This window comes from Ranitomeya imitator, chromosome 2 (genome assembly GCF_032444005.1).
Source record: "Ranitomeya imitator isolate aRanImi1 chromosome 2, aRanImi1.pri, whole genome shotgun sequence".
Classification (NCBI taxonomy): domain Eukaryota; kingdom Metazoa; phylum Chordata; class Amphibia; order Anura; family Dendrobatidae; genus Ranitomeya; species Ranitomeya imitator.
In genome coordinates, this window is record NC_091283.1 from 325,833,079 (window position 1) to 325,860,142 (window position 27,064).

General features: G+C 44.7%; 1 protein-coding gene across 2 annotated transcripts in view; it reads right to left on the bottom strand.

Annotated features, from left to right (window-relative positions):
- LOC138663528 (oocyte zinc finger protein XlCOF6-like) overlaps positions 1 to 27,064 on the bottom strand; it is a 73,907-nt gene that overhangs the window by 14,882 nt on the left and 31,961 nt on the right. For both annotated transcript variants that reach the window (XM_069749768.1, XM_069749769.1), the window contains exons 2-6: positions 6,392 to 6,541; positions 6,083 to 6,262; positions 5,885 to 6,008; positions 5,700 to 5,797; positions 5,411 to 5,501 (exon numbers count right to left, since the gene is read on the bottom strand). In XM_069749768.1, coding sequence (XP_069605869.1) covers positions 5,411 to 5,501; positions 5,700 to 5,797; positions 5,885 to 6,008; positions 6,083 to 6,262; positions 6,392 to 6,469 — 571 coding nt within the window. In that variant the 5' untranslated portion in view covers positions 6,470 to 6,541. The remainder of the gene's footprint in view (positions 1 to 5,410; positions 5,502 to 5,699; positions 5,798 to 5,884; positions 6,009 to 6,082; positions 6,263 to 6,391; positions 6,542 to 27,064) is intronic.

Here is a 27,064-nt window from a genome sequence, read left to right on the forward strand (position 1 = left end):
TGTTGCCCCTCTTCCCTTTTCCCCTTAAACCGTCTATAGGGTCTAAAGGTTTCCCTTGAATGATAGTCAGGGTCTGATGACTCAATATCAGAGGAAGATATATCAACTGTAGTGGATGGTCTACCGTTGTTAATGTTATTATCAGAGAACAAGTAAGCTCTCTTTTCTTTGAATTCAGTGAGGTCTCTTAGGAACTTTTTATGTTTCCTATCTTTAAGTGCAGCCTTATATTTTTCTATTGCTGTTTTAAGATTCTCTTCCTTACTGGCAAAATCACCCGCTGATTTGTGTTTAAGGACCTCGTCTATTTGCTCCTTTAACTTCTTTGACGAGACTTCAATTGATGGAGACTGGATCATGAGACATTGTAAAAGTAAGGCCAGGTAGACACAAATTGAGGTCTCCATAGAAATTGCAAAGATTTTCTACATCACTAGTCCATATAAAAAAGACGTCGTCTATATAGCGTCGCCAGTAGATCACATAAGATATGAAGCTGGGATGTGTGTAAACGTATGTTAGTTCGAAGTGATCCATAAAAATATTTGCATATGGGGGTGCCATATTGGACCCCATGGCAGTCCCCAAGGGGAATCTTTGCAATTTCTATGGAGACCTCAATTTGTGTCTACCTGGCCTTACTTTTACAATGTCTCATGATCCAGTCTCCATCAATTTTTTGGACACTACAGTCATCGAGTAGAAGGATTTGGTTTTATGTCAATACGGAGTTTGAGAAATGCATTTTTTGGAAATCCCATTATTGTTTTGAAATGTACAGAATATCCTAACAAAAATTTGGAAATTCACCATTACTGTTTGAAAATAAACATTTTGCATGAACAAGAGACTTTTTCTTGTATCTAGTAGTGTGCAGGAGTTTTTTTCATATTATTGCTATTTTTTCCAGAGCACCTCTCACACAGTGAGCACCTCCTGCATCGTTATATATCTTTAAGGTACCGTCACACTAAGCGACGCTGCAGCGATACCGACAACGATGTCGATCGCTGCAGCGTCGCTGTGTGGTCGCTGGAGAGCTGTCACACAGACAGCTCTCCAGCGACCAACGATCCCGAAGTCCCCTGGTAACCAGGGTAAACATCGGGTTACTAAGCGCAGGGCCGCGCTTAGTAACCCGATGTTTACCCTGGTTACCAGCGTAAACGCAATAAAAAACCAAACACTACATACTTACATTCCGGTGTCTGTCCTCCGGCGCTGTGCTTCTCTGCACTGACAGTGAGCGCCAGCTGGAAAGCACAGCGGTGACGTCACTGCTGTGCTCTGCTTTCCGGCCAGCGCTTACACAGTGCAGAGAAGCACAGCGCCGGGGAACAGACACCGAAATGTAAGTATGTAGTGTTTTTTTTTTTTTACGTTTACGTTGGTAACCAGGGTTAACATCGGGTTACTATGTTTACCCTGGTTACCAGTGAAGACAGCGATGTCTGCGGGAGTCCAGCAACGAAATAAAGTTCTGGACTTTCTGCGCCGACCAACGATGGCACAGCAGGATCCTGATTGCTGCTGCCTGTCAAACTCAACGATATCACTAGCCAGGACGCTGCAACGTCACGGATCGCTAGCGATATCGTTCAGTGTGATGGTACCTTAAGTCACCTAGTAGGCAGGTTTGTTCTCTACCTGGATGGCAATCTTGTGTATTCACCTGACCTTGAGTCATACCAGCAACATGTCAGGCAAGTCCTACACATACTTGATGACAATAAATTGTAAGTCAAACCTGAAAAGTGTATGTTCTCGGTTGAGGAGATCCTTTTCCTTGGATATGTATTATCTGCCACCGGTTTTCGCATGGATCCAGCGAAAGTCCTGGTGGTATTGGAATGGGATCGTCCTGAGGATTTGAAGGCCTTACAAAGGTTTTTGGGTTTCACAAGTTACTACCGTAAATTTATAAAATACTTTTCGGTAGTAGATAAACTGCTCACTGATATGACTAAAAAGGAGACAGCCTTCTCCAGGTGGTCCAGTCCTGCCAGGGAGGCATTTGACACATTGAAAAGGTGTTTTGCTTCTGCGCTGATTCTTATTCAGCCTGATGTCACTCAGCCTTTCATTGTGGAGGTGGATGTGTCCGAGGTGGGAGTGGGGACTGTATTGTTGCAGACGGCATCTCCTGGTAAATGGCAACCATGTGCATACTTTTCTAAACAACTTTCACCAGCTGAGAGAAACTATGATATTGGTAATAGGGAACTCTTAGCTATCAAATGGGCATTTGAGGAGTGGTGTCATTTTTTTGGAGGGAGCGGTTCACCTGGTGATGGTGATTACTGACCATAAGAATCTGGTTTACTTGGAGTCGGCAAAACATCTTACACCTTGTCAGGCATGGTGGGCATTATTCTTTACCAGGTTTAACTTCTTTGTTACTTTTAGGCCAGGGAGCAAAAATGTTAAGGCAGTTGCTTTGTCCCATTACTTTCCTGGGGGAGGCGGTAAGTGCAAACCGGTACCTAGTTTAAAAAAAGGGGTAGTGATGGCGTCTATATGCTCCAATCTTGAAAGAGATGTTGCTGACGCTCCACTTGGTAAACTGTTTGTACCGGTCACTCTCCGTCTTAAAATCCTCAGTGAACATCATGATATGGTGCTGGCTGGACATCTGGGGAATAAGGCCACCACAGATCTACTTACTCAGCGTTTTTGGTCGCCAGGTGCTTTTAAGGATGTTCAGGAGTATGTGGCCGCCTGCAATATCTGTGCGCATTCTAAGACCTCACATACTCGTCCGTCAGGGGTTCTCCTACGATTAGAGATTCCCAGCAGACCTTGGACTCATTGGTCGATCGATTTTATTACGGATCTACCTGTGTCTGCAGGGAACATTGTAATCCTGGTGCTGGTGGACAGGTTCAGTAAAATGTTTCATTTTATTGCTTTGTCAGCTTTGCCTAATGCCAAAACTCTGGTGCAAATCTTCGTCAGGGAAATAATAAGACTGCATGGGATTCCCACAGAGATTGGGTGGTGCAGTTTATTTCCAAATTCTGGAAGGCGTTTTGTACCTGTCTGGGGATCCATTTGTCTTTTTCCTCTGCTTTTCACCCGCAGTCAATGGGCAAACTGAATGGGTTAATCAGAATTTAGAGACATATCTTAGATGTTTTGTGTCTGAGAATCAGCCTACTTACCATTGGCTGAATTTGCAGTTAATAATCGCTGTCAGGATTCAACCGGTAAGTCATCATTTTTCGGGGCATGTGGGTTCCATCCACAGTTTAGTTCGTTTAATGGTGATCACCTTTCTGGTTTACCGGAGGAGGAACTCTTCTCTTCTTCCATTTCTACTATATATATATATTTCTATACTATAAAATCCATAATGTTTTTCACCATTCACTTCTCAAGAAGTACATGGCATCTGCAGGACTTTCACCTCTGCCACCTTCTCCTGTCATTGTCGATAGTAACCTGGAGTTCCAGATAGCAAAGGTCTTAGACTTTCGTCTTGCTCGTCAGTCACTTCAATACATGGTGCATTGGAAGGGGTACGGTTCTGAGGAGAGGATGTGGGTTCCAGCTTCTGACGTCCATGTGGCCAGATTGGTTCGGGCCTTACATGCGGCTCACCCAGATAAACCTGGCCCTGAGGTTCCAGAGGTCCCTCATAGAAGAGGGGGTATTGTCACGGAGTTACCATGACAGAGCAGTACCAGAAGACCACAGCGTCTGATGGTTCCTGCTTCGCCGCTGAGAAGAAGTACTTCTTCGGGCGTGTTAAAGGTGTTTGTTTTCTTTCAGCAGGACAGGAGTTAATAGGCCATGTGAAAATTCCTGCTTTCAGCTGTGCTCAGTTACCCACTCCTCTCTCCTATAAAAGCTAGGCCTTCTGGCCAGATCCTTGTCTGAGATAGCACTTGCTAGATAGACCTGGAGTAGTGAGGAGCTGGTGTTTGGAGACCTGGATGAGTTTATTGTTTGGTTTGTTTGTACACTTGGAAATTCCTCATCTTTACCTGCCTTATTTTTTTCCTCCGTCCTTCACACCCTGGTGAATACCTCTGTTATTTGTGAGAGTATATTTTGTGTGAGTGGAGTTTTCTTTTAACCTTGTCCTGGTTCCCCTGTTTGTCGGGTTGGGGTACTACGGTACACGGTAGCTCCTCTCTTCCCCGGGAGGGGAAGGGGACAGACGCAGGGCTGCAGTTAGGAGACAGGGCAAGGGCGGGGGCCCCAGCATCCTCGCCATCTGAGGTATCCAGGGGATCAGGGCGAGTTAAGGCGCCCCCTAATGCTAGGGCCAGGAAAGGTGCCCCTGGTCCCAGTTTACTCGCCAGTCCAATCGTGACAGCAGAGCTGAGGTGTCTTAAAGTTAGATCTTGCACATTTGGCAGAAGAAATGTACACCTTTTGTCAAGACTACCTGGGTGTTGTAGACTCACATAAGTGAGGCAGGCCGATCCCAGGACAATCAAACTATCATACAGAATCAATCTGTAAAAAAAGAAAATTTGTTTAATTCTATGTTGCATCTTTACCAACAACATATGTTTGAGGGGAAAGCTTCAACACTAAACTGGAGTTTCACTCATTTATGGTGGACAATTGGAGCTGCTATGACTCCTGACCAGAAGAGTAAAGAAAGTATTAGCGCCCCCCATTTCAGGAGAGATTGTGCAGTAATCCGAATTCCTTAGGATCGAAAAGAATGTAATTTATAACGTGTGGTGAATCCATGACACCAGGGCTTGAGCCATGCCAACCCATCTCCTGCAGGCGTGAATAAATGTATATTACAGCCATCAGCCACGCACAGCTTAGAGATATATCATGGCACAGGAGTAATGGTTTTTATGTACTTTATTGTGATCCTATTTGAAGTTAGTCAGTTTAAAAAGGAAATGAAAAATTAAGAAAAAGGTAATTTCTGTTATTATTGTATAGAAATTCTCAGTTGGTTTCACTGCACATTCAATGTTGTCGATCATAAAACCGAAGTTTGTCCAGAAAGACTGGACCTGGTCTTGTAGGAACCATATGAGCACATTCAGCAGCATAGAAGGGAGATTTATTCAGTAAGATATCAGGGTTCTAGGAAGCCAACAACATCATTACCATCCATTTTCTCTTACAGGCCCATCATAATATTTTTCTTCAAGTGATTTTCTAACTTGTCAGCCCATTCTATGCAAGCTGTCATTTGGCTTTGCAGTTTACTGATCTGGCCAGGTAAGGGTCAGCATCTCCTAATCCCAGAGGGTAGGTGGATCCTCCAGGTTGTAAGGTCTATATAAAAGGGCTTTCAATGCCCAAAGTAATTTGTGCAGTTTTGGGTGGAGAATGTTGGGGTCTAGAGCCGGACTACAAGACCGATAAAGCAGCCACAGCCAGTGACTGAGAACAATCTCGCACTTCTCTGCATTTAGTGGTCACTACTCACCTGGGTAGTCATATGTAGGAATCTCCTCTTTACATCGCTCATCACCCCTCACATTTGTCTCTGTAGTATTAATATGGGTCAGATCTTCACCCTGAAACAAATATTGTAAAAGTCACAGACAGATGGAGAAGTCACATCTATGATCAGCTCTAATCCTGCCATCTCCACCATTCTCATAACACAAGTATAAAACATATAATACTGGTGGATAAAACAAGACTAAGCACAAGACCTTCACAGCCATCTACACATCACAGGGGAGATCTCCTGACACCTTCTCTCCATCTACCTGATGATCCTGAGGAACATTAGGATTTTCTTCTTTACAGTCCTGTGGAAGAAGAGGACGGGGACATCTCTCTGGTGTTGTCCTCTTACTGGATAGATCTGGAGAAAACACATACAGAGACTGAATTCATTCATTACATACAGATAGATAACTATAGGCCATGTGTATTTAGTCCTGTCTATTACCTGATGATGTAAAGGGCTGGGGAACCTCCATCATGATGTCATTGTGCAGATCTTTGTGTCCTTCTAAAAACTCCCACTCCTCAATGGAGAAATATACAGCGACTTCTTGACACCTTATAAGAACCTGACAAATACAATGATACCATCATTTCCCCGATCCCTTCATAGCGTTACTGTATAATGTCCCAGCAGTGTCACCTCTCCAGTCAGCAGCTCAATTATCTTGTAGGTGAGTTCTAGTATCTTCTTGTCATTGATGTCCTCATGTATCAGGGGGTGATGTGGAGTCCCCATGATTGGGCTCAGAGGTCTTCCCCATCCCTCAGACACAGGGTCTTGACAGCACTCAGTAGCGGTCTTCTTCACTACTGTGTAATCCTGGTTATGGGGAGACACAATAATAAATCTCACTATAGACATTTCCAGAGTCTTCCCCTCTCCAGTTTTGTCCATCTCTTTTTCCTATAGATAAGAATGATGTAAAGTGACCTCATCAAAATCTCTCACCTCTCCAGTAAGCCGGAAGAGGATCTCTAGAGTGAGGTATAATATCCTCTCCACCATCTTGTCTCTGTCCATATCCATCTTTGATTGGTAAATCAGGAAAATTCTCTAATATAGAAGATCTTCACCAAGAGGATCCGATATTGTAGAGAACTGAATGAAAAGAAGAGGAGCCGATGTAACATCATAAAATCCTGTGTAACAATACAATTACTGGAGATAATAAGGGAAACATATGAGAAGATAGAACGTGTAGATGTTTTATTGTATAATCTTGTTTGGTCTGGAACATAAGCTGAATGTTAGGTGTAGAGTTCCTGCCGCTGCACAGGGGGAATCTCGAGCCATGTCGGTCTCCAGCAGTGGAGCCTGCTCTGCGGAGGTATTGGTCCCAGCGCCTGGCCAGGACAGATACTGCACGCTTGGTTACTGCTGCCCTTTCAGGTTCAACCATTATAATTAGTGCTGTTCGGCGGAGAGCAGGCGCTCCTGGGACTAAGTCCTGCTTTTCCCCTCCTGAGCATGCCCAGGGGAAGACCTCTCATTGGAGGTCGGGTTGTCACACGCTCAGGTCCTGTAGCAGCTCCTATTGGTCTACAAGGAAGTTCCTGAACTGCTACAGCTATAAAAGGTTTGTGTTTGGCAGTTGATACTCTGCCACACTGTATATAAGTGGTGTGAGTCTGTTTAGCCTTGGGGCTGTACACTCAGGCAGGCAGCTAGCATCAGTGTGGGCAATTAGCCTTGCCTTAGCATCTGGCTCCTTCACGTGTGCGGTTAGCACAGAAGAGTTCCAGAGCAAGCACAGCTTTTAGGTAGGGTTTTAGTTCCTGTGTACAGTGCGACTCTGTGAGGCAACAGAGCTCGCTTTCATTTTACACGGGGTGAAGTTTAACCCACGTGTGAGCTCTGTGTCCATCCGCCATTATTTGCAGCAGGTATCTCTGCACGGTGGACGCTGGGCTGCGAACGCACCTTGTATCTATCACCCTATTACTTGGTGCGTTCCGCTAGCCCTGACACTGAATTACTGACTAAGATATCTCCTCCATTCCCCCAATCACTGCCTATGTTACTCACTGCTTCGGCAGCTGATTAGCTGTAGGAATCACAAGTTTTCTAATTAGAAAATACAGAGACTGGTGGGGACCCAAGCAGCAATGGTATTTTTATTATTTTACAACATTCTTTTTTTTTCCTGACATCTACTAATAAAACCTATATTTTCCTCCAAACACAGGGTACCGCGATGAGGGCTGTTATGAACTGGTGATTCAGAAACACAATGGACCTGGTGGTTAAGAGCACACAAAGTGACCTGATAGTTACTAATAACATAGGACGAGCTCTGAGGCGTGGAAACTCTGCTGACCGCAATCCCTAATCCTATCACACCACACTAGAGGTAGCCGTGGAGCGCTCCTGACCAGACCTAGGCGCCTCGGGCACAGCCTGAGAAACTAGCTAGCCCTGAAGATAGAAAAATAAGCCTACCTTGCCTCAGAGAAATTCCCCAAAGGAAAAGGCAGCCCCCCACATATAATGACTGTGAGTAAAGATGAAAATACAAACACAGAGATGAAATAGGTTTTAGCAAAGTGAGGCCCGACTTACTGAATAGACCGAGGATAGTAAAGATAGCTTTGCGGTCAGCACAAAAACCTACAAACAACCACGCAGAGGGCGCAAAAAGACCCTCCGTACCGACTAACGGCACGGAGGTGCTTCCTCTGTGTCCCAGAGCTTCCAGCAAGCAAGAAAAACCAATATAGCAAGCTGGACAGAAAAAATAGCAAACAAAAGTAACACAAGCAGAACTTAGCTTATGCAGGGCAGACAGGCCACAAGACGATCCAGGAGAGAGCAAGACCAATACTGGAACATTGACTGGAGGCAAGGAACAAAGAACTAGGTGGAGTTAAATAGAGCAGCACCTAACGACTTAACCTCGTCACCTGAGGAAGGAAACTCAGAAGCCGCAGCCCCACTCACATCCACCAGAGGAAGCTCATAGACAGAACCAGCCGAAGTACCACTCATGACCACAGGAGGGAGCTCGACCACAGAACTCACAACAGAGGGCGTCTTGTGCGCCCTCATACGCAAATTTATTCTTAGGCCTATGGCAGCGGGAAATCTTTCAGACCAACCCACATCGGTTGAGTCATAAGGTCGTCTCTTTGTGGAGATATTTTGATGATGTTCTTATGATTTGATCGAATAAGAGAGTCAAAGAGACCGCACCACCGCCTCTACAAATTAGCCGAGAACTGCTCACCTGCAGTAGAAGTCCAGTCATTAGATCTCGGTTGCTGTGCCGAATAAACATGTGGAATATTCCAATGAAGAAGAGAAAAGAGGCAGCACTCACCGATCTTCCGAGACAGGTAAATTTATTCACTCACAATAAAATCTTTACGGCCGGGGGTGCTGTACATTGAGTGCGGCAAGCCTGACGACGGCCGTTTTGCGCCTGATGGGCGCTTCTACGGGTCCGACTGACCCATAGAAGCGCCCGTCGGGCGCGAAATGGCCATCGTCAGGCTTGCCGCACTCAATGTACAACACCCCCGGCCGTGAAGATTTTATTGTGAGTTCTTATGATTTGGCCAGGGTCACATGAAGAGTAGGGTGTGTTTATCAATGATCTGAATTCAACCACTAGGAACATTATTTGACATTTAAATATGATACTAGAAAAATTTACTTTTTAGATATCTCCATTATTGTTGATGGCGATGGTGTCTGTTGTGAATTCTGTGGCAGAGCTCCCTCCTGTTGTCACAAGTGGTACTTCGGCTGATTCTCTCTATGAGCTTCCGTTGGTGGAGGAGAGTGGTACTGCGGCTTCTGAGTTTCCTTCCTCAGGTGATGTGGTGAAGTCGTTAGGTGCTGCTCTATTTAACTCCACCTAGTGCTCTGATCCTGGCCTCCAGTCAATGTTCTAGTATTGGACTTGCTTCCTCCTGGATCGTTCCTGTGGCCTGCTGCTCTGCATAGCTAAGTTCCGCTTTTGTTATTTTTGTTTGCTGTTTTTTTCTGTCCAGCTTGCTTATTTGGTTTTTCTTGCTTGCTGGAAGCTCTGGGACGCAGAGGGTGTACCTCCGTGCCGTTAGTCGGTACGGAGGGTCTTTTTGCCCCCTTTGCGTGGTTGTTTGTAGGGTTTTGTGTTGACCGCAAAGTTACCTTTCCTATCCTCGCTCTGTTCAGAAAGTCGGGCCTCACTTTGCTAAATCTATTTCATCTCTACGTTTGTCTTTTCATCTTTACTCACAGTCATTATATGTGGGGGCTGCCTTTTCCTTTGGGGTATTTCTCTGAGGCAAGGTAGGCTTATTTTCTATCTTCAGGCTAGCTAGTTTCTCAGGCTGTGCCGAGTTGCATAGGGAGCGTTAGGCGCAATCCACGGCTGCCTCTAGTGTTGTTGTAGAGGATTAGGGATTGCGGTCAGCAGAGTTCCCACGTCTCAGAGCTCGTTCTATGTTTTTGGGTTATTGTCAGGTCACTGTATGTGCTCTGACTTCTATGTCCATTGTGGTACTGAATTACCTAATCATAACAGGTGTCATACAGACAGATTTGTTTAGTAAGAGCACGTCCGTTAACTCTTTGTTACATGAGTCTTCACATCATCCACATCATCTGATTAAAAATATGCCTAAAGGTACCTTCACACTGAACGAAATCGCTAGCGATCCGTGACGTTGCAGCGTCCTGGCTAGCGATATCATTCAGTTTGACACGCAGCAGCGATCAGGATCCTGCTGTGATGTCGTTGGTCACTGCAGAAAGTCCAGCACTTTATTTCATCGCTGGACTCCCTGCAGACATCGCTGAATCGGCGTGTGTGACGCCGATTCAGCGATGTCTTCACTGGTAACCAGGGTAAACATCGAGTTACTAAGCGCAGGGCCGCGCTTAGTAACCCGATGTTTACCCTGGTTACAAGCGTAAAAGTAAAAAAAAAAAAACACTACATACTTACCTTCGCTGTCTGTCCCCGGCGCTGTGCTTCTCTGCACTGGCTGTGAGCGCCGGCCAGCAGGAAAGCACAGAGGTGACGTCACTGTTCTGCTTTCCGGCCACTGTGCTCACTGTCAGTGCACGAAAGCAGAGCGCCGGGGACAGACAGCGAAGGTAAGTATGTAGTGTTTGTTTTTTTTACTTTTACGATGGTAACCAGGGTAAACATCGGGTTACTAAGTGCGGGCCTGCGCTTAGTAACCCGATGTTTACCCTGGTTACCGGCATCGTTGGTCGCTGGAGAACTGTCTGTGTGACAGCTCTCCAGCGACCAAACAGCGACGCTGCAGCGATCGACATCGTTGTCGGTATCGCTGCAGCGTCGCTTAGTGTGAAGGTACCTTTAAGGACAGTTTCTACATGCAAAGAGGATATGCTCAAATTAGGATCTTTTAGAGAAACAGGCTTTGGACCTTTGCAAACGATTTAGAGACCGTGGTTACGGGAAGAAAACAATCTGTCGTTCCTACCAAAGTGATAGAAATACTCTTTTGCAGAAACAAAAAAACGGATAAAGGAATGGACCAGGTATGTTGTATCCTGGATTTCAATTCCAGGAGTGACGAGATTAGGAGGGCCATCACAAAGCACTGGTCGTGCTTATGACGGATAATACCATCGCTAAATGTATCAGTAAAACCCCTACAATTACCTTCAGGAGATCATATAATTTGAGGGATCAGTTAGTTCATAGTTACCATAAAGGACCTGGTCCTAAATTTATCTTTGAATCTAAAAGTCCCAAATGGGGCTGTACTAGCTGTGGCAAATGCGTGGCCTGCCGGAATATGTACAGCGCTACTTAGTTTTCTAACTCCAGGTAAGACAGGGTATACCAAATTACACATACCATCACGTGTACAACGAAAGCTGTTGTGTATCATGCTACCTGTCCTTGTGGTCATATTTACATCGGAATGACCACACGTGAACTTCATAGGAGAGTGCGTGAGCACGTATTAGCTATTGAGGGTGCCGTTACAGAAGATGATCTCCATAACCTTAAACCAATCCCGTGGCACTTTAAAGCCTTTCATGGGTGTGACCCTAGGGGATTACTTGTCAAAGGGATAGAGTCTTTATTGGACTTAGAGGGGGTAACTGGAAAAGGATGTTGGCTCAAAGGGAGGCCAGATGGATCTTTAAATTGGAGACTATTACACCATTTGGCCTAAATGACCACAATAGTTTTGTTCCCTTCCTGCCAACTTAATTGTTGTGAATTCTGCTCTTGGGTTCCCTCCAGTGGTTGTAGGTGGAAATGCAGTTGTCTCTGAGTCGCAGTCCTGGCCAGGTGTATCTGCTGATTACAATTCTGACTGGGATATTTAGGTGTGCAGGATTCATTAGCCCTTGCCAGTTGTCAATGTTCCTTGTGAAGTGTTGGATCACTTTCTGGCTTCTCCTGCTAGCTGCCAAATTCAGCAAAGATAAGTGTTTGGCTTTTTGTGTCTGTGGCACACTGCTGTGTGCTTGTTTTTGTTTGTATTCCTGCTCTGATTGTAGGATTCGCTGGAGTTGCAGATATACGCTCCTACATTTTTTGTTAGACGTAGGAAGTTTTTGTATATTCTGCTGTGGATATTTTTCAAGGGTTTTAATACTGACCGCACAGAACTCTGTCCTATCCTGTCCTATTTAGCGAGAGTGGCCTCCTGTGCTAAATCCTGTTTTTCTGCCTGTGTATGTTTTTTCCTCTCCGACTCACCGCCAATATTTGTGGGGGGCTGTCTATCCTTTGGGGATCTGCTCTGAGGCAAGATAGTATTCCTATTTCCATCTTTAGGGGTATTTAGTCCTCCGGCTGTGACGAGGTGTCTTGGATTGTTAGGTACACTCCAAGGCTACTTCTAGTTGCGGTGTTAAGTTCAGGATTGCGGTCAGTATAGTGACTGTTGTGAATTCCGCTCTTGGGCTCCCTCCGGTGGTTGTAAGTGGCACTTTTGTGAGTTCTGCTCTTGGGCTCCCTCTTGTGGTTTCAAGTGGTATGGCTGCTCCTTGGAGTTAGCTGTCTTCAGCTGCTTCCACTGATCGTCTTTTCTGTTCGGCTATTTATGCCTGGCTCTGTCCTTCAGCCATTGCCACTTGTAAATGGTTCCTGGTTGGATTCACATCTCTTTGGATTTCCCTGTTATCCTGACCAGTTCAGCAAAGCTAAGTTTTTGCTTGCTCTTTTCTGTTCACAGATTGTGGACTTATCCGTTCTGTGCTTTCTATGTTTGTCCAGCGTTATCAGTATGAATTAATTCTGTCTTGCTGGAAGCTCTGGGAAGATTTACCCTCCTCACCTTTAGTCAGGTGTGGAGATTTTTAGTAAACTCTGCGTGGATTTTTGTAGTGTTTTATACTGACCGCACAGTATTCCATCCTGTCCTATCTATCAAGCTAGACTGGCCTCCTGTGCTCATCCTGGTTTCATTCTGTGTATGTCTTTTCCCTCTCCACTCACAGTCATTATTTGTGGGGGGCTAATCTATCCTTTGGGGATTTTCTCTGAGGCAAGATAGTTTTCCTGCTTCTATCTTTAGGGGTAGTTAGATCTTAGGCGGTGACGAGGTGCCTAGGGAGAGTTAGGAGCATTCCACGGCTACTTCTAGTGTTGTGTTGAGCTTAGGGACTGCGGTCAGTACAGTTACCACTTCCTTCAGAGCTCGTTCCATGTTGCTCCTAAACCACCGCATCATAACAGTACAAGTGGCCAAAAATGAATTAAATGCATCTCAAAAGAAGGAGAAGAAAGTTCTGAACCATTTTTTTTTCTGTGCTCTGGTTTGTCTTTTTTTTCCTCTTGATATCTGGGTGGTTCAGGATATATGTTCTGGCATGGATGTTCAGGGTTTGTTTTCTCGTGTGGATCAACTTGCTGCAAGAGTACAGAGTATCCAGGACTATGTTGTCCAGACCCCGGCTTTAGAGCCTAGAATTCCTACTCCTGATTTGTTTGTTGGGGACAGATCCAAGTTTTTGAACTTTAAAAATAACTGCAAATTGTTTTTTGCTTTAAAACCCCGTTCTTCAGGTGATCCCATTCAGCAAGTAAAAATCATCATATCCTTGTTGCGTGGTGACCCTCAAGACTGGGCTTTTTCTCTTGAAACAGGGGATCCAGCATTATTGAATGTAGACGCATTTTTTCAAGCGCTCGGATTATTGTATGACGAACCTAATTCTGTGGATCAGGCAGAAAAAACCCTGTTGGCCTTGTGTCAAGGTCAGGAAGCGGCAGAATTATACTGCCAGAAATTTAGAAAATGGTCTGTGCTCACTAAATGGAATGAGGAGGCTCTGGCTGCTATTTTCAGAAAAGGTCTTTCTGAAGCCCTTAAAGATGTTATGGTGGGCTTTCCTATGCATGCCGGTTTGAGCGAATCTATGTCTCTAGCCATTCAGATTGATCGGCGTCTGCGCGAGCGCAAAGCTGTGCACCATATGGCAGTGTCCTCGGAGCAGAGTCCTGAACCTATGCAATGTGATAGGATTTTGACTAGAACAGAACGGCAGGAATTCAGACGTCAGAATAGGCTGTGCTTTTACTGTGGTGATTCTACTCATGTTATCTCTGATTGCCCTAAGCGTACTAAGAGAGTCGCTAGGTCTGTTACCATTAGTACTATACAGCCTAAATTTCTCTTATCTGTGACCCTGATTTGCTCATTGTCGTCCTTTTCTGTCATGGCATTTGTGGATTCAGGCGCTGCCCTGAACTTAATGGACTTAGAATTCGCCAGGCGCTGTGGTTTTTCCTTGCAGCCTTTGCAGAGCCCTATTCCTTTGAGGGGTATTGATGCTACACCCTTGGCCAAGGATAAACCTCAGTACTGGACGCAGATGACTATGTACATGGCCCCAGCACATCAGGAAGATTGCCGTTTTCTGGTGTTGCATAACCTGCATGATGTTGTAGATTGTGAGCCCTCGCGGGCAGGGTCCTCTCTCCTCCTGTACCAGTTGTGACTTGTATTGTTCAAGATTATTGTACCTGTTTTTACTATGTATACCCCTCCTCACATGTAAAGCGCCATGGAATAAATGGCTCTATAATAATAAATAATAATAATAATAATAATAATGTTGTTGTACTGGGTTTTCCATGGTTACAGGAACATAATCCGGTGCTGGATTGGAAAACTATGACTGTGACTAGTTGGGGTTGTCAAGGGGTACATAGTGACGTTCCTTTGATGTCAATTTCCTCTTCCCTTCCCCCTCTTCTGAGGTTCCTGAGTTTTTGTCGGATTTCCCGGATGTATTTGATGAGCCCAAGTCCAGTTCCCTTCCACCGCACAGGGACTGTGATTGTGCTATTAACTTGATTCCTGGTTGCAAGTTCCCTAAGGGCCGACTTTTCAATCTGTCTGTGCCAGAGCATGCCGCCATGCGGAGTTATGTTAAGGAGTCTTTGGAGAAGGGGCAAATTCGGCCCTCTTCGTCACCATTGGGAGCGGGTTTCTTTTTTGTTGCTAAGAAGGATGGCTCCTTGAGACCCTGTATTGATTATCGTCTTCTTAATAAGATCATGGTTAAATTCCAGTACCCCTTGACTCTGCTTACTGATTTGTTTGCTCAGATTAAGGGGGCTAGTTGGTTTACTAAGATTGACCTTCGAGGATCATATAATCTTGTTCGTATTAAACAGGGTGATGAATGGAAAACTGCATTTAATACGCCCGAAGGCCATTTTGAATACCTTGTGATGCCATTTGGGCTCTCTAATGCTCCATCTGTGTTCCAGTCTTTCATGCATGATATTTTCCGCAATTATCTTGATAAATTCATGGTCGTATATTTGGATAATATTTTGATTTTTTCCGATGATTGGGAGTCTCATGTGAAGCAGGTCAGGATGGTGTTCCAGATCCTTCGTGATAATGCTTTGTTTGTGAAGGGGTCTAAGTGCCTATTCGGAGTTCAGAAGGTCTCTTTTTTGGGTTTTATTTTTTCTCCCTCGTCTATACAAATGGATCCTGTTAAGGTCCAAGCTATTCATGACTGGATTCAACCCACATCTGTGAAGGGCCTTCAAAAATTTTGGGGCTTTGCTAATTCCTATCGCCGTTTCATTGCCAACTTTTCCAGTGTGGTTAAGCCCCATACTGATTTGACGAAGAAAGGCGCTGATGTGACGAATTGGTCCTCTGCGGCTGTTGAGGCCTTTCAGGAGCTTAAACGCCGATTTACTTCTGCCCCTGTGTTGCGTCAGCCGGATGTTTCTCTTCCTTTTCAGGTTGAGGTCGACGCTTCTGAGATTGGGGCAGGGGCCGTTTTGTCTCAGAGGGAGTCTGATGGTTCTTTGATGAAACCGTGTGCCTTTTTTTCCAGAAAGTTTTCGCCTGCGGAACGCAATTATGATGTCGGCAATCAGGAGTTGTTGGCTATGAAGTGGGCGTTTGAGGAGTGGCGACATTGGCTTGAGGGAGCTAAGCACCGCGTTGTGGTCTTGACTGATCATAAGAATCTGGTTTACCTCGAGTCGGCCAAGCGGCTGAATCCTAGACAGGCTCGATGGCCTCTGTTTTTCTCCCGTTTTGATTTTGTGGTCTTGTATCTTCTGGGATCTAAGAATGTTAAGGCTGATGCCCTCTCTAGGAGTTTTTCGCCTGATTCTCCTGGAGTCCTTGAGCCGGTTGGCATTCTTAAGGAAGGGGTGATTCTTTCTGCCATCTCCCCTGATTTGCGGCGGGTGCTTCAGGAATTTCAGGCTGATAGGCCTGACCGCTGTCCTGTGGGGAAGCTGTTTGTTCCTGATAGATGGATGAGTAAGGTGATTTCTGAGGTTCATTGTTCAGTGTTGGCTGGTCATCCTGGGATTTTTGGTACCAGAGATTTGGTTGCTAGGTCCTTTTGGTGGCCTTCCTTGTCGCGCGATGTTCGTGCTTTTGTGCAGTCCTGTGGGACTTGCGCCCGAGCCAAGCCTTGCTGTTCCCGCGCTAATGGGTTGCTTTTGCCTTTGCCGGTCCCTGAGAGGCCCTGGATGCATATTTCCATGGATTTTATTTCGGATCTTCCTGTTTCCCAGAAGATGTCTGTTATCTGGGTTGTTTGTGACCGGTTCTATAAAATGGTCCATCTGGTACCTTTGCCTAAGTTGCCTTCCTCCTCAGATCTGGTTCCATTGTTTTTTCAGCATGTGGTTCGTTTGCATGGCATTCCGGAGAATATTGTGTCTGACAGAGGTTCTCAGTTTGTCTCTAGATTTTGGCGGGCCTTTTGTGCTAGGATGGGCATTGATTTGTCTTTTTCTTCGGCGTTTCATCCTCAGACTAATGGCCAAACTGAGCAAACTAATCAGACCTTGGAGACCCATTTGAGATGCTTTGTGTCTGCTGATAGGATGATTGGGTGTCTTTCTTGCCGTTGGCTGAGTTTGCCCTTAATAATCGGGCTATTTCGGCTACTTTGGTTTCACCTTTCTTTTGTAATTTTGTTTTTCATCCTCGCTTTTCTTCTGGGCAGGTTGAGCCTTCTGATTGTCCTGGTGTTGATTCTGTGGTGGACAGGCTGCAGCAGATTTGGACTCATGTGGTGGACAATTTGACGTTGTCTCAGGAAAGGGCTCAACGTTTTGCTAACCGCTGTCGGTGTGTTGGTCCCCGGCTTCGTGTGGGGGGATTTGGTTTGGTTGTCTTCTCGTCATGTTCCTATGAAGGTTTTGTCCCCTAAGTTTAAGCCTCGGATTATTGGTCCTTATAAAATTTCTGAAATTATTAATCCGGTGTCTTTTCGTTTGGCTCTTCCAGCCTCTTTTGCCATTCATAATGTTTTCCATAGATCTTTGTTGCGGAGATATGTGGTGCCCGTTGTTCCCTCGGTTGACCCTCCTGCCCCGGTGATGGTTGAGGGAGAGTTGGAATATGAGGTTGAGAAGATTTTGGATTCTCGTTTTTCGAGGTGGAGGCTTCAGTATCTTGTCAAGTGGAAGGGTTATGGTCAGGAGGATAATTCTTGGGTTGTTGCCTCCGATCTCCATGCCACCAATTTGGTTCGTGCTTTTCACTTGGCTCGTCCTGATCGGCCTGGGGGCTCTGGTGAGGGTTCGGTGACTCCTACTCAAGGGGGGGGGTACTGTTGTGAATTCCGCTCTTGGGCTCCCTCCGGTGGTTGTAAGTGGCACTTTTGTGAGTTCTGCTCTTGGGCTCCCTCTTGTGGTTTCAAGTAGTATGGCTGCTCCTTGGAGTTAGCTGTCTTCAGCTGCTTCCACTGATCGTCTTTTCTGTTCGGCTATTTATGCCTGGCTCTTCCTTCAGCCAGTGCCACTTGTAAATGGTTCCTGGTTGGATTCACATCTCTTTGGATTTCCCTGTTATCCTGACCAGTTCAGCAAAGCTAAGTTTTTGCTTGCTCTTTTCTGTTCACAGATTGTGGACTTATCCGTTCTGTGCTTTCTATGTTTGTCCAGCGTTATCAGTATGAATTAATTCTGTCTTGCTGGAAGCTCTGGGAAGCAGATTTACCCTCCACACCTTTAGTCAGGTGTGGAGATTTTTAGTAAACTCTGCGTGGATTTTTGTAGTGTTTTATACTGACCGCACAGTATTCCATCCTGTCCTATCTATCAAGCTAGACTGGCCTCCTGTGCTCATCCTGGTTTCATTCTGTGTATGTCTTTTCCCTCTCCACTCACAGTCATTATTTGTGGGGGGGCTAATCTATCCTTTGGGGATTTTCTCTGAGGCAAGATAGTTTTCCTGCTGCTATCTTTAGGGGTAGTTAGCTCTTAGGCGGTAACGAGGTGCCTAGGGAGTGTTAGGAGCATCCCACGGCTACTTCTAGTGTTGTGTTGAGCTTAGGGACTGCGGTCAGTACAGTTACCACTTCCTTCAGAGCTCGTTCCATGTTGCTCCTAAACCACCGCATCATAACAAGTGACCACCTTCTCCAGTGAAAGTTCTCATGCTGCTCCAAGGTCACCGGATCATAACAGGACAACTGGCCGACAATGACTTAAATGCATCTCAGAAGAAGGGAAGAAAGGTCTTGAGCCATTTTTTTTTCTCCAGTCTGTTTTGTGTTCTCTTCCCTCTTAATATCTGGGTGGCTGAGGAGCCTGGTGCAAGCATGAATGTTCAGGAATTAGCTTCTCGTGTAGACCAGATTGCTGCTAGGGTGCAGGGTATTTCTGATTATATTGTTCAGACTCCTGCTTTAGAACCGAAGATTCCTACTCCTAATTTGTTTTCTGGTGACAGGTCCAAATTTTTGAGTTTTAAAAACAACTGTAAACTGTTTTTTGCTCTGAGACCTCGATCCTCTGGTGATTCCATTCAGCAGGTAAAAATCGTAATCTCCCTGCTGCGTTGCGACCCTCAGGATTGGGCGTTTTCCCTGGAATCTGGGAATCCGGCTTTGCTTAATATTGACTCCTTTTTCAGGCTTTGGGATTATTATATGATGAACCTAATTCTGTAGATCAAGCTGAGAAGACCTTGTTGGCCCTGTCTCAGGGTCAAGAGGCGGCAGAATTGTATTGTCAGAAATTCAGAAAATGGTCTGTGTTAACTAAATGGAATAATGATGCTTTGGCGGGAGCGCAGAACTGTGCGCACTGTGGCGTTATCCTCAGAGCAAATTCCTGAGCCTATTCAGTGTGATAGAATTCTGTCTAGAATGGAACGACAAGGTTTCAGACGTCAAAATAGGTTGTGTTATTATTGTGGCGACGCTTCTCATGTCTTTTCTGTCTGCCCTAAGCGGACAAAGAGGATCGCCAGTTCAATTACCATCAGTACTGTATAACCTAAATTTTTGTTATCTGTGTCCTTGATCTGCTCATTGTCATCATTTTCTGTCATGGCGTTTGTGGATTGAATTTAATGGACTTTGAGTTTGCCAAGCGTTGTGATTTTCCCTTGCAGCCTTTGCAGAACCTTATTCCTTTAAGGGACATAGATGCTACACCCTTGGCTAAAAATAAGCCCCAGTTTTGGACACAGGTGACCATGCGCATGGTGCCAGCCCATCAAGAAGATTGTCGATTTCTGGTGTTGCATAACTTGCATGATGCTATCGTGCTGGGTTTTCCATGGTTGCAGGTACATAATCCTGTGTTGGATTGGAAGTCCATGTCTGTGACTAGTTGGGGTTGTCAGGGGGTTCATAATGATGTTCCTTTGATGTCAATCTCCTCTTCTTCCTCTTCTGAAATTCCAGAGTTTTTGTCTGATTTTCAGGATGTATTCGATGAGCCCAAGTCCAGTTTCCTTCCACCGCACAGGGACAGCGATTGTGCTATTGACTTGATTCCAGGCTGTAAGTTTCCTAAGGGTCGACTTTTCAACCTGTCTGTGCCTGAACATACCGCCATGCGGAGCTATATTAAGGAGTCTTTGGAGAAAGGGCATATTCGACCATCTTCTTCACCGTTGGGAGCGGGGTTCTTTTTTGTTGCTAAAAAAGATGGTTCCTTGAGACCCTGTATAGATTATCGCCTCTTGAATAAGATCACGGTCAAGTTTCAATACCCTTTACCTTTGCTTTCCGATTTGTTTGCTAGGATTAAGGGAGCTAGTTGGTTTACGCAGATTGACCTCCGAGGGGCATATAATCTTGTTCGTATTAAGCAGGGTGATGAATGGAAAACTGCGTTTAACACGCCCAAAGGCCATTTTGAATACCTTGTGATGCCATTCGGACTCTCTAATGCTCCATCTGTTTTTCCATCTGTTTTTCAGTCCTTCATGCATGATATCTTCCGGACTTATCTTGATAAATTCTTGATTGTATATTTGGACGATATTTTGATTTTTTCCGATGATTGGGAGTCTCATGTGCAACAGGTCAGGATGGTATTTCAGATCCTTTGTGACAATGCTTTGTTTGTGAAAGGGTCTAAGTGTCTCTTTGGGGTGCAGAAGGTTTCTTTTTTGGGCTTTATTTTTTCTCCCTCGTCTATAGAGATGGATCCGGTTAAGGTTCAGGCCATTCATGATTGGATTCAGCCCACATCCGTGAAGAGCCTTCAGAAATTTTTGGGTTTTGCAAATTTTTATTGCCGTTTCATTGCTAATTTTTCCAGCGTGGTTAAACCAATGGTTAAACCAATCGGTCAAACCGTGGTTTGACCGATTTGACAAAGAAAGGCGCTGATGTGGCGAATTGGTCCTCTGCGGCTGTCTCTGCCTTTCAGGAGCTTAAACGTCGATTTACTTCTGCTCCGGTGTTGTGCCAACCGGATGTTTCTCTTCCGTTTCAGGTTGAGGTTGACGCTTCTAAGATTGGGGTAGGGGCCGTTTTGTATCAGAGGGATCCTGTTGGTTCCTTGATGAAACAGTGTGCCTTCTGTTCCCGTAAGTTTTCGCCTGCTGAACGCAATTATGATGTCGGCAATCGGGAGTTGTTGGCTATGAAGTGGGCGTTTGAGGAGTGGCGACATTGGCTTGAGGGAGCTAAGCACCGTATTGTGGTCTTGACCGATCATAAGAATTTGATTTACCTCGAGTCTGCTAAACGGCTGAATCCTAGACAGGCTCGATGGTCTTTGTTTTTTTCCCGTTTTGATTTTGTGGTCTCGTACCTTCCGGGTTCTAAGAATATTAAGGCTGATGCCCTCTCTAGGAGTTTTTTGCCTGATTCTCCTGAGGTCTTAGAGCCGGTCGGTATTCTGAAAGAGGGGGTGGTCCTTTCTGCCATTTCCCCTGATTTACGACGGGTTCTTCAGGAATTTCAGGCTGACAGACCTGACCGCTGTCCAGTAGGGAAACTGTTTGTTCCTGACAGATGGACTAGTAGAGTGATTTCTGAGGTTCACTGTTCCGTGTTGGCTGGTCATCCTGGCATTTTTGGTACCAGAGATTTGGATGGTAGGTCCTTTTGGTGGCCTTCATTGTCGCATGATGTGCGTTCTTTGGTGCAGTCCTGTGGGACTTGTGCGCAGGCCAAGCCTTGTTGTTCCCATGCTAGTGGGTTGCTTTTGCCATTGCCAGTCCCTGAGAGGCCCTGGACGCATATTTCGATGGATTTTATTTCTGATCTTCCGGTCTCCCAGAAGATGTCTGTTATCTGGGTTGTTTGTGGCCGGTTCTCTAAGATGGTTCATTTGGTGCCTTTGCCTAAATTGCCTTCCTCTTCAGATTTGGTTCCGTTGTTTATTCAGCATGTGGTTCGTTTGCATGGTATTCCGGAGAACATTGTGTCCGACAGAGGTTCCTAGTTTGTTTCTAGGTTTTGGCGGGCTAGTTTGGCTACTTTGGTTTCGCCTTTCTTTTGTAATTTTGGTTTTCATCCTTATTTTTTTTCTGGGCAGGTTGAGCCTTCTGACTGTCCTGGTGTGGATTCTGTGGTAGACAGGTTGCAGCAGATTTGGGCTCATGTGGCGGACAATTTGGTGTTGTCTCAAGAGGAGGCTCAACGTTTTGCTAATCGTCGTCGGTGTGTTGGTTCCCGGCTTCGGGTTGGGGATCTGTTCTGGTTGTCTTCCCGTCATGTTCCTATGAAGGTTTCTTCTCCTAAGTTTAAGCCTCGGTTTATTTTTCCTTATAGGATTTCTGAGATTATTAATCCGGTGTCTTTTCGACTGGCGCTTCCGGCCTCTTTTGCTATCCATAATGTCTTCCATAGATCTTTGTTGCGGAAATATGTGGAGCCCGTTGTTCCCTCTGTTGATCCTCCGGCCCCTGTGTTGGTTGATGGGGAGTTGGAATATGTTGTTGAGAAGATTTTGGATTCCCGTTTTTCGAGGCGGAAGCTTCAGTACCTGGTCATATGGAAGGGTTATGGCCAGGAGGATAATTCTTGGGTTTTTGCCTCTGATGTCCATGATGCTGATTTGGTCCGTGCCTTTCATCTGGCTCATCCTGGTAGTCCTGGGGGCCCTGGTGAGGGTTCAGTGACCCCTCCTCAAGGGGGGGTAGTGTTGTGAATTCTGCTCTTGGGTTCCCTCCAGTGGTTGTAGGTGGGAATGCAGTTGTCTCTGAGTCGCAGTCCTGGCCAGGTGTATCTGCTGATTACAATTCTGAGTGGGATATTTAGGTGTGCAGGATTCATTAGCCCTTGCCAGTTGTCAATGTTCCTTGTGAAGTGTTGGATCACTTTCTGGCTTCTCCTGCTAGCTGCCAAATTCAGCAAAGATAAGTGTTTGGTTTTTTGTGTCTGTGGCACACTGCTGTGTGCTTGTTTTTGTTTGTATTCCTGCTCTGATTGTAGGATTCGCTGGAGTTGCAGATATACGCTCCTACATCTTTTGTTAGATGTAGGAAGTTTTTGTATATTCTGCTGTGGATATTTTTCAAGGGTTTTAATACTGACCGCACAGAACTCTGTCCTATCCTGTCCTATTTAGCTAGAGTGGCCTCCTGTGCTAAATCCTGTTTTTCTGCCTGTGTATGTTTTTTCCTCTCCGACTCACCACCAATATTTGTGGGGGGCTGTCTATCCTTTGGGGATCTGCTCTGAGGCAAGATAGTATTCCTATTTCCATCTTTAGGGGTATTTAGTCCTCCGGCTGTGACGAGGTGTCTAGGATTGTTAGGTACACTCCACGGCTACTTCTAGTTGCGGTGTTAAGTTCAGGATTGCGGTTAGTATAGTGACCACCTTCTCCAGTGAAAGTTCTCATACTGCTCCAAGGTCACCGGATCATAACACTTAATACTCTGAGTTCTCAAGATTTGGGTATCCCCACTATTTGTGCTTATATATGTGGGTATGTGGGTTTGGTGGTATCACTTACAGTGAGTCATACTTGCCTTAACTGGTTTGTCTTATCTGCTGTTTTTTGTTCGTGCTTTTTTATCTGGCTTGTTTTAACTTTTCTTTTATTATTTTTTTTAAGGTCTTTCACCTTTTGGTCTCTTTGGGCCTTATTGGATATCGTTTTTTGGAACTGAGAGGAATTTCTACTTACTATTTCAAGAATCATTTTGGTGATGCTAATGGATTTCTACTATTATGAATGTTTTGGCTAATTGTCATAGAGATATTTTTTGGTGACTGTGTGTCCATGTATTTTTCTTGCACCTTTTCATAAGATATTATATTGCATCTTTATGGTTACATTTTTTTATATATATATTGACTTTTTACACTATGTTCAGTATGTATTTATTAATAATATAATATGGTCATTTGTGGCTATATTGCCTTTACAATTATTTATGGCATAATGTGTCAATGTCATTTTTTTATATATATATTTGGATCTTAGCGTTCCTTGTCACTAATTTGTATGCATTAATGTTGAATTTCTTTCACAATATTACTTTTTTATTTTTTTCATATGTTTTTCGGGTTCACTGTGCACTTTCACATTCTTTCACTTTTTTTTTTTTTGTAATCCTCATTTTGATTTCTAGCTTTGGCTTGTGCCTCATATTCGTCACTGCAGTCTCCTTAGTAACGGGCACTCTTGCTGTCGGATATTATGCTGAGTACCTTAGGGAAATGCGCTTGAGCGTTTTTTTCGGTTGCTATACCTACCGTATCTTCCTGGTGGTCGCCGTGGTAACTAGTATTTGTGTTGCCGGATATGACGAAACATGCACTCCGGCGTGTTGCCATTGTTACAGCAACGTTGTTCCCACGTGGGTTATATCTACTGTGCATGTCAGTTCTTTATTTGTATGGTTTACGGCCGCTGCTCTTATTGGATGTTCCTGATGGTTGCCGAGGTGACCAGTATTTGCTTTGCCGTAAGAGATATTAACATTATAAAGGACATGCGCTCTCTTGTGCTACTGTCGGTATGTCAACACTGGTCCCACGTGGGCTTTGATTGTTATGCGCAATGCGCTATGCCCTGGCAGTGATTGTTTCACTTCTGGGTTATCAGTGATGACTGCTTGTGAGTGAATGTGATGCTAGTTTTGATTGTGTCCAATCAGGTTATCTGTACATAGGAGATTCCGATTAGCATAATCTAAGGTTCCTTCATCCTATAGGCTCTCGTTTGTATATATACCATTTCTGGCCAGTACCTAACCACCCCTGGACGAAGCATTTCATTGTGAAACGCGCGTCGGGTGTGGTGGGTCCCCAGGAGTACTCCATTGGTAATTATATGTTTATTTACTTTGATATACATTTGTATTATTATATTTGTTGACTTGTATCATTGGTGCTTGTTTGTACATGGTCACACAGTACTATTATGTCTAGAGTAACTTTAGCAAATTATTTATATATGTACACATTGTTTATTTGGGGTTACGTCCTGGGCTACACACCGTGTTTACCTGTGCTTGTGGTAATATACCTACCTTTTAACATATGTTTTTATTGTTCCTAATAAAGTTTATGGTGAATTTTATTGGCCCAGTGTGAAGTTGTTCTTTTGGTTATCTATATACAGTTGTGGCCAAAAGTATTGACAATTTGGTTCCTCAAGTCAGACAGTTCTTTGGTCTTCTTTCTTTTCTCCATGCTCAATGTGGTACACACAAGGACACAGGACAGAGGTTGAGTCAACCTTAATCCATGTCAACTGGCAGCAAGTGTGATTTAGTTATTGCCAACACCTGTTAGGTGCCACAGGTAAGTTACAGGTGCTGTTAATTACACAAATTAGAGAAGCATCACATGATTTTTCGAACAGTGCCAATACTTTTGTCCACCCCCTTTTTTATGTTTGGTGTGGAATTATATCCAATTTGGCTTTAGGACAATTCTTTTTGTGTTTTTTCATTTAAAGGGAACCTGTCACCTGAATTTGGCGGGACTGGTTTTGGGTCATATGGGCGAAGTTTTTGGGTGTTTGATTCACCCTTTCGTTACCCGCTGGCTGCATGCTGGCCGAAATATTGGATTGAAGTTCATTCTCTGTCCTCCGTAGTACACGCCTGCGCAAGGCAAGCAAGGCAAGCATGCAGCCAGCGGGTAACGAAAGGGTGAATCAAACACCCGAAAACTCCACCCATATGACCCAATTTCAGGTGACAGGTTCCCTTTAAGACAAATTAAATGAAGATAATAATACCAAAGAATTTGTGTTTGCAATCATTTTCAGGAAGAAGCTGAGTATTATCTGACAGAATTGCAGGGGTGTCAATACTTTTGGCCACAACTGTAATTTAGGCTACAGACAGCAAGCAGTTACTTCTTCGGAGTTGCAGCTGAATACGTGTCTCTTAGGCTCATCTTCCATGACGCTAATTCTCGTCTCATTTACCGACACTGGAATCGGCATTAACAATACTGCGGGAGATATTCATTACACGTGACAGGAGAAATAACTACTTCATGATGAGGACGACATCTTCATCTTCTACTACGGCTCTAGAAACAGATTTGTCCAGAGTCTGTCACTGACTCCATCACCACCGGCCGTCTATATGAAGGTTTCCCGTCTTCCCCGCACTGTAATCTTCTATCACGTTATATCTCAGGTCTGATTCACACACAGAAGTTTGAGGCTTTTATAAGAGATTGTTGGTAAGAACAAGACAGGAGATATATGAGGCCAATGTCTCCATGTAGGCTTCCATATATTACATGAAAAACACCAAATAAACAGGTGTGAAAATATTCCAAAAATAATTATAGTGAAGTGTTGAGGCACCAAATAAAAAGTTTTTACCCAGTGTATGGACACATTGAACCAATGTTACAACATCCACGATAATAAATCTTCAGGGTGGTGCATAGACGTGAGACTATTTATAATCAAGATAACGGAATGAAGAAAGTCAGCACTCACCCCTTTTACAAGATATTTCAGTACTTCATTTGATTCAGCACAATGACAAAAAGTGAAACAGTGCTAACAGCGTGGTGGCAGGTGCAGTGATTTCCAAAAAAAAGACACTTAATTTGCACTTCTACTGATCCATGTTCTACTGGTCTATGAACATAGACCAGTAAAAGGACTGAAGTATCTTCTAAAAGGGGTGAGTGCTGATTTTCTCCATTCCGTTATCTTGATAAAAAAAATAATATTGAGGATGGGGGTACTGTGAGAACATTATACTGTGTGTGGGGGCCAAAAAAGGGGCACCGGACTATGAGAGTAATACAAGTTTCCTTGAAAAGGAAGTTGAAAAGAAACAAAATCATTGTGATTCTTATAAGGAGGCAACACAAAACCCCCCCTAAATATAACATTTCTATAACAACCTCACAATATGTGACTCTTCAGGGTAAATCACTCTCTCACCATTGGATTAGAGCTGATACTATGAAGCTAAAGTGACTAAACAGACTTTCTGTCACTTCCATAAAGGGGCACTTTCCTGTGTTTGTCAGAACTGTCCAAGGATTATTAGATTAGGTGATAGTTTCTGCCCAATTAGAAGGGACACCTGTGGATATATCGTATATACTCGAGTATAAGCCGAGATTTTCAGCCCAAATTTTTGGGCTGAAAGTGCCCCTCTCGGCTTATACTCGAGTCAATGTGGGTGGCAGGGTCGGCGGGTGAGGGGGTGAGGGCGCTGAGGTATACTTACCTAGTCCCAGCGATCCTCGCACTGTCCCTGCCGTCCCACGGGCTTCTGTGCTGCAGCTTCTTCCCCTCTTCAGCGGTCACGTGGGACCGCTCATTAGAGATATGAATAAGCGGCTCCACCTCCCATAGGGGCGGAGCCGCCTATTCATTCCTCTAATCAGCGGTGCCGGTGACCGCTGACAGGAAGAGCTGCGGCACCGAAGACCAGGCAGAGGGACAGCGCGAGGATCGCCAGGACTAGGTAAGTATAGCATATTAAAAAAAAAGGGAAGAAGCCAGCA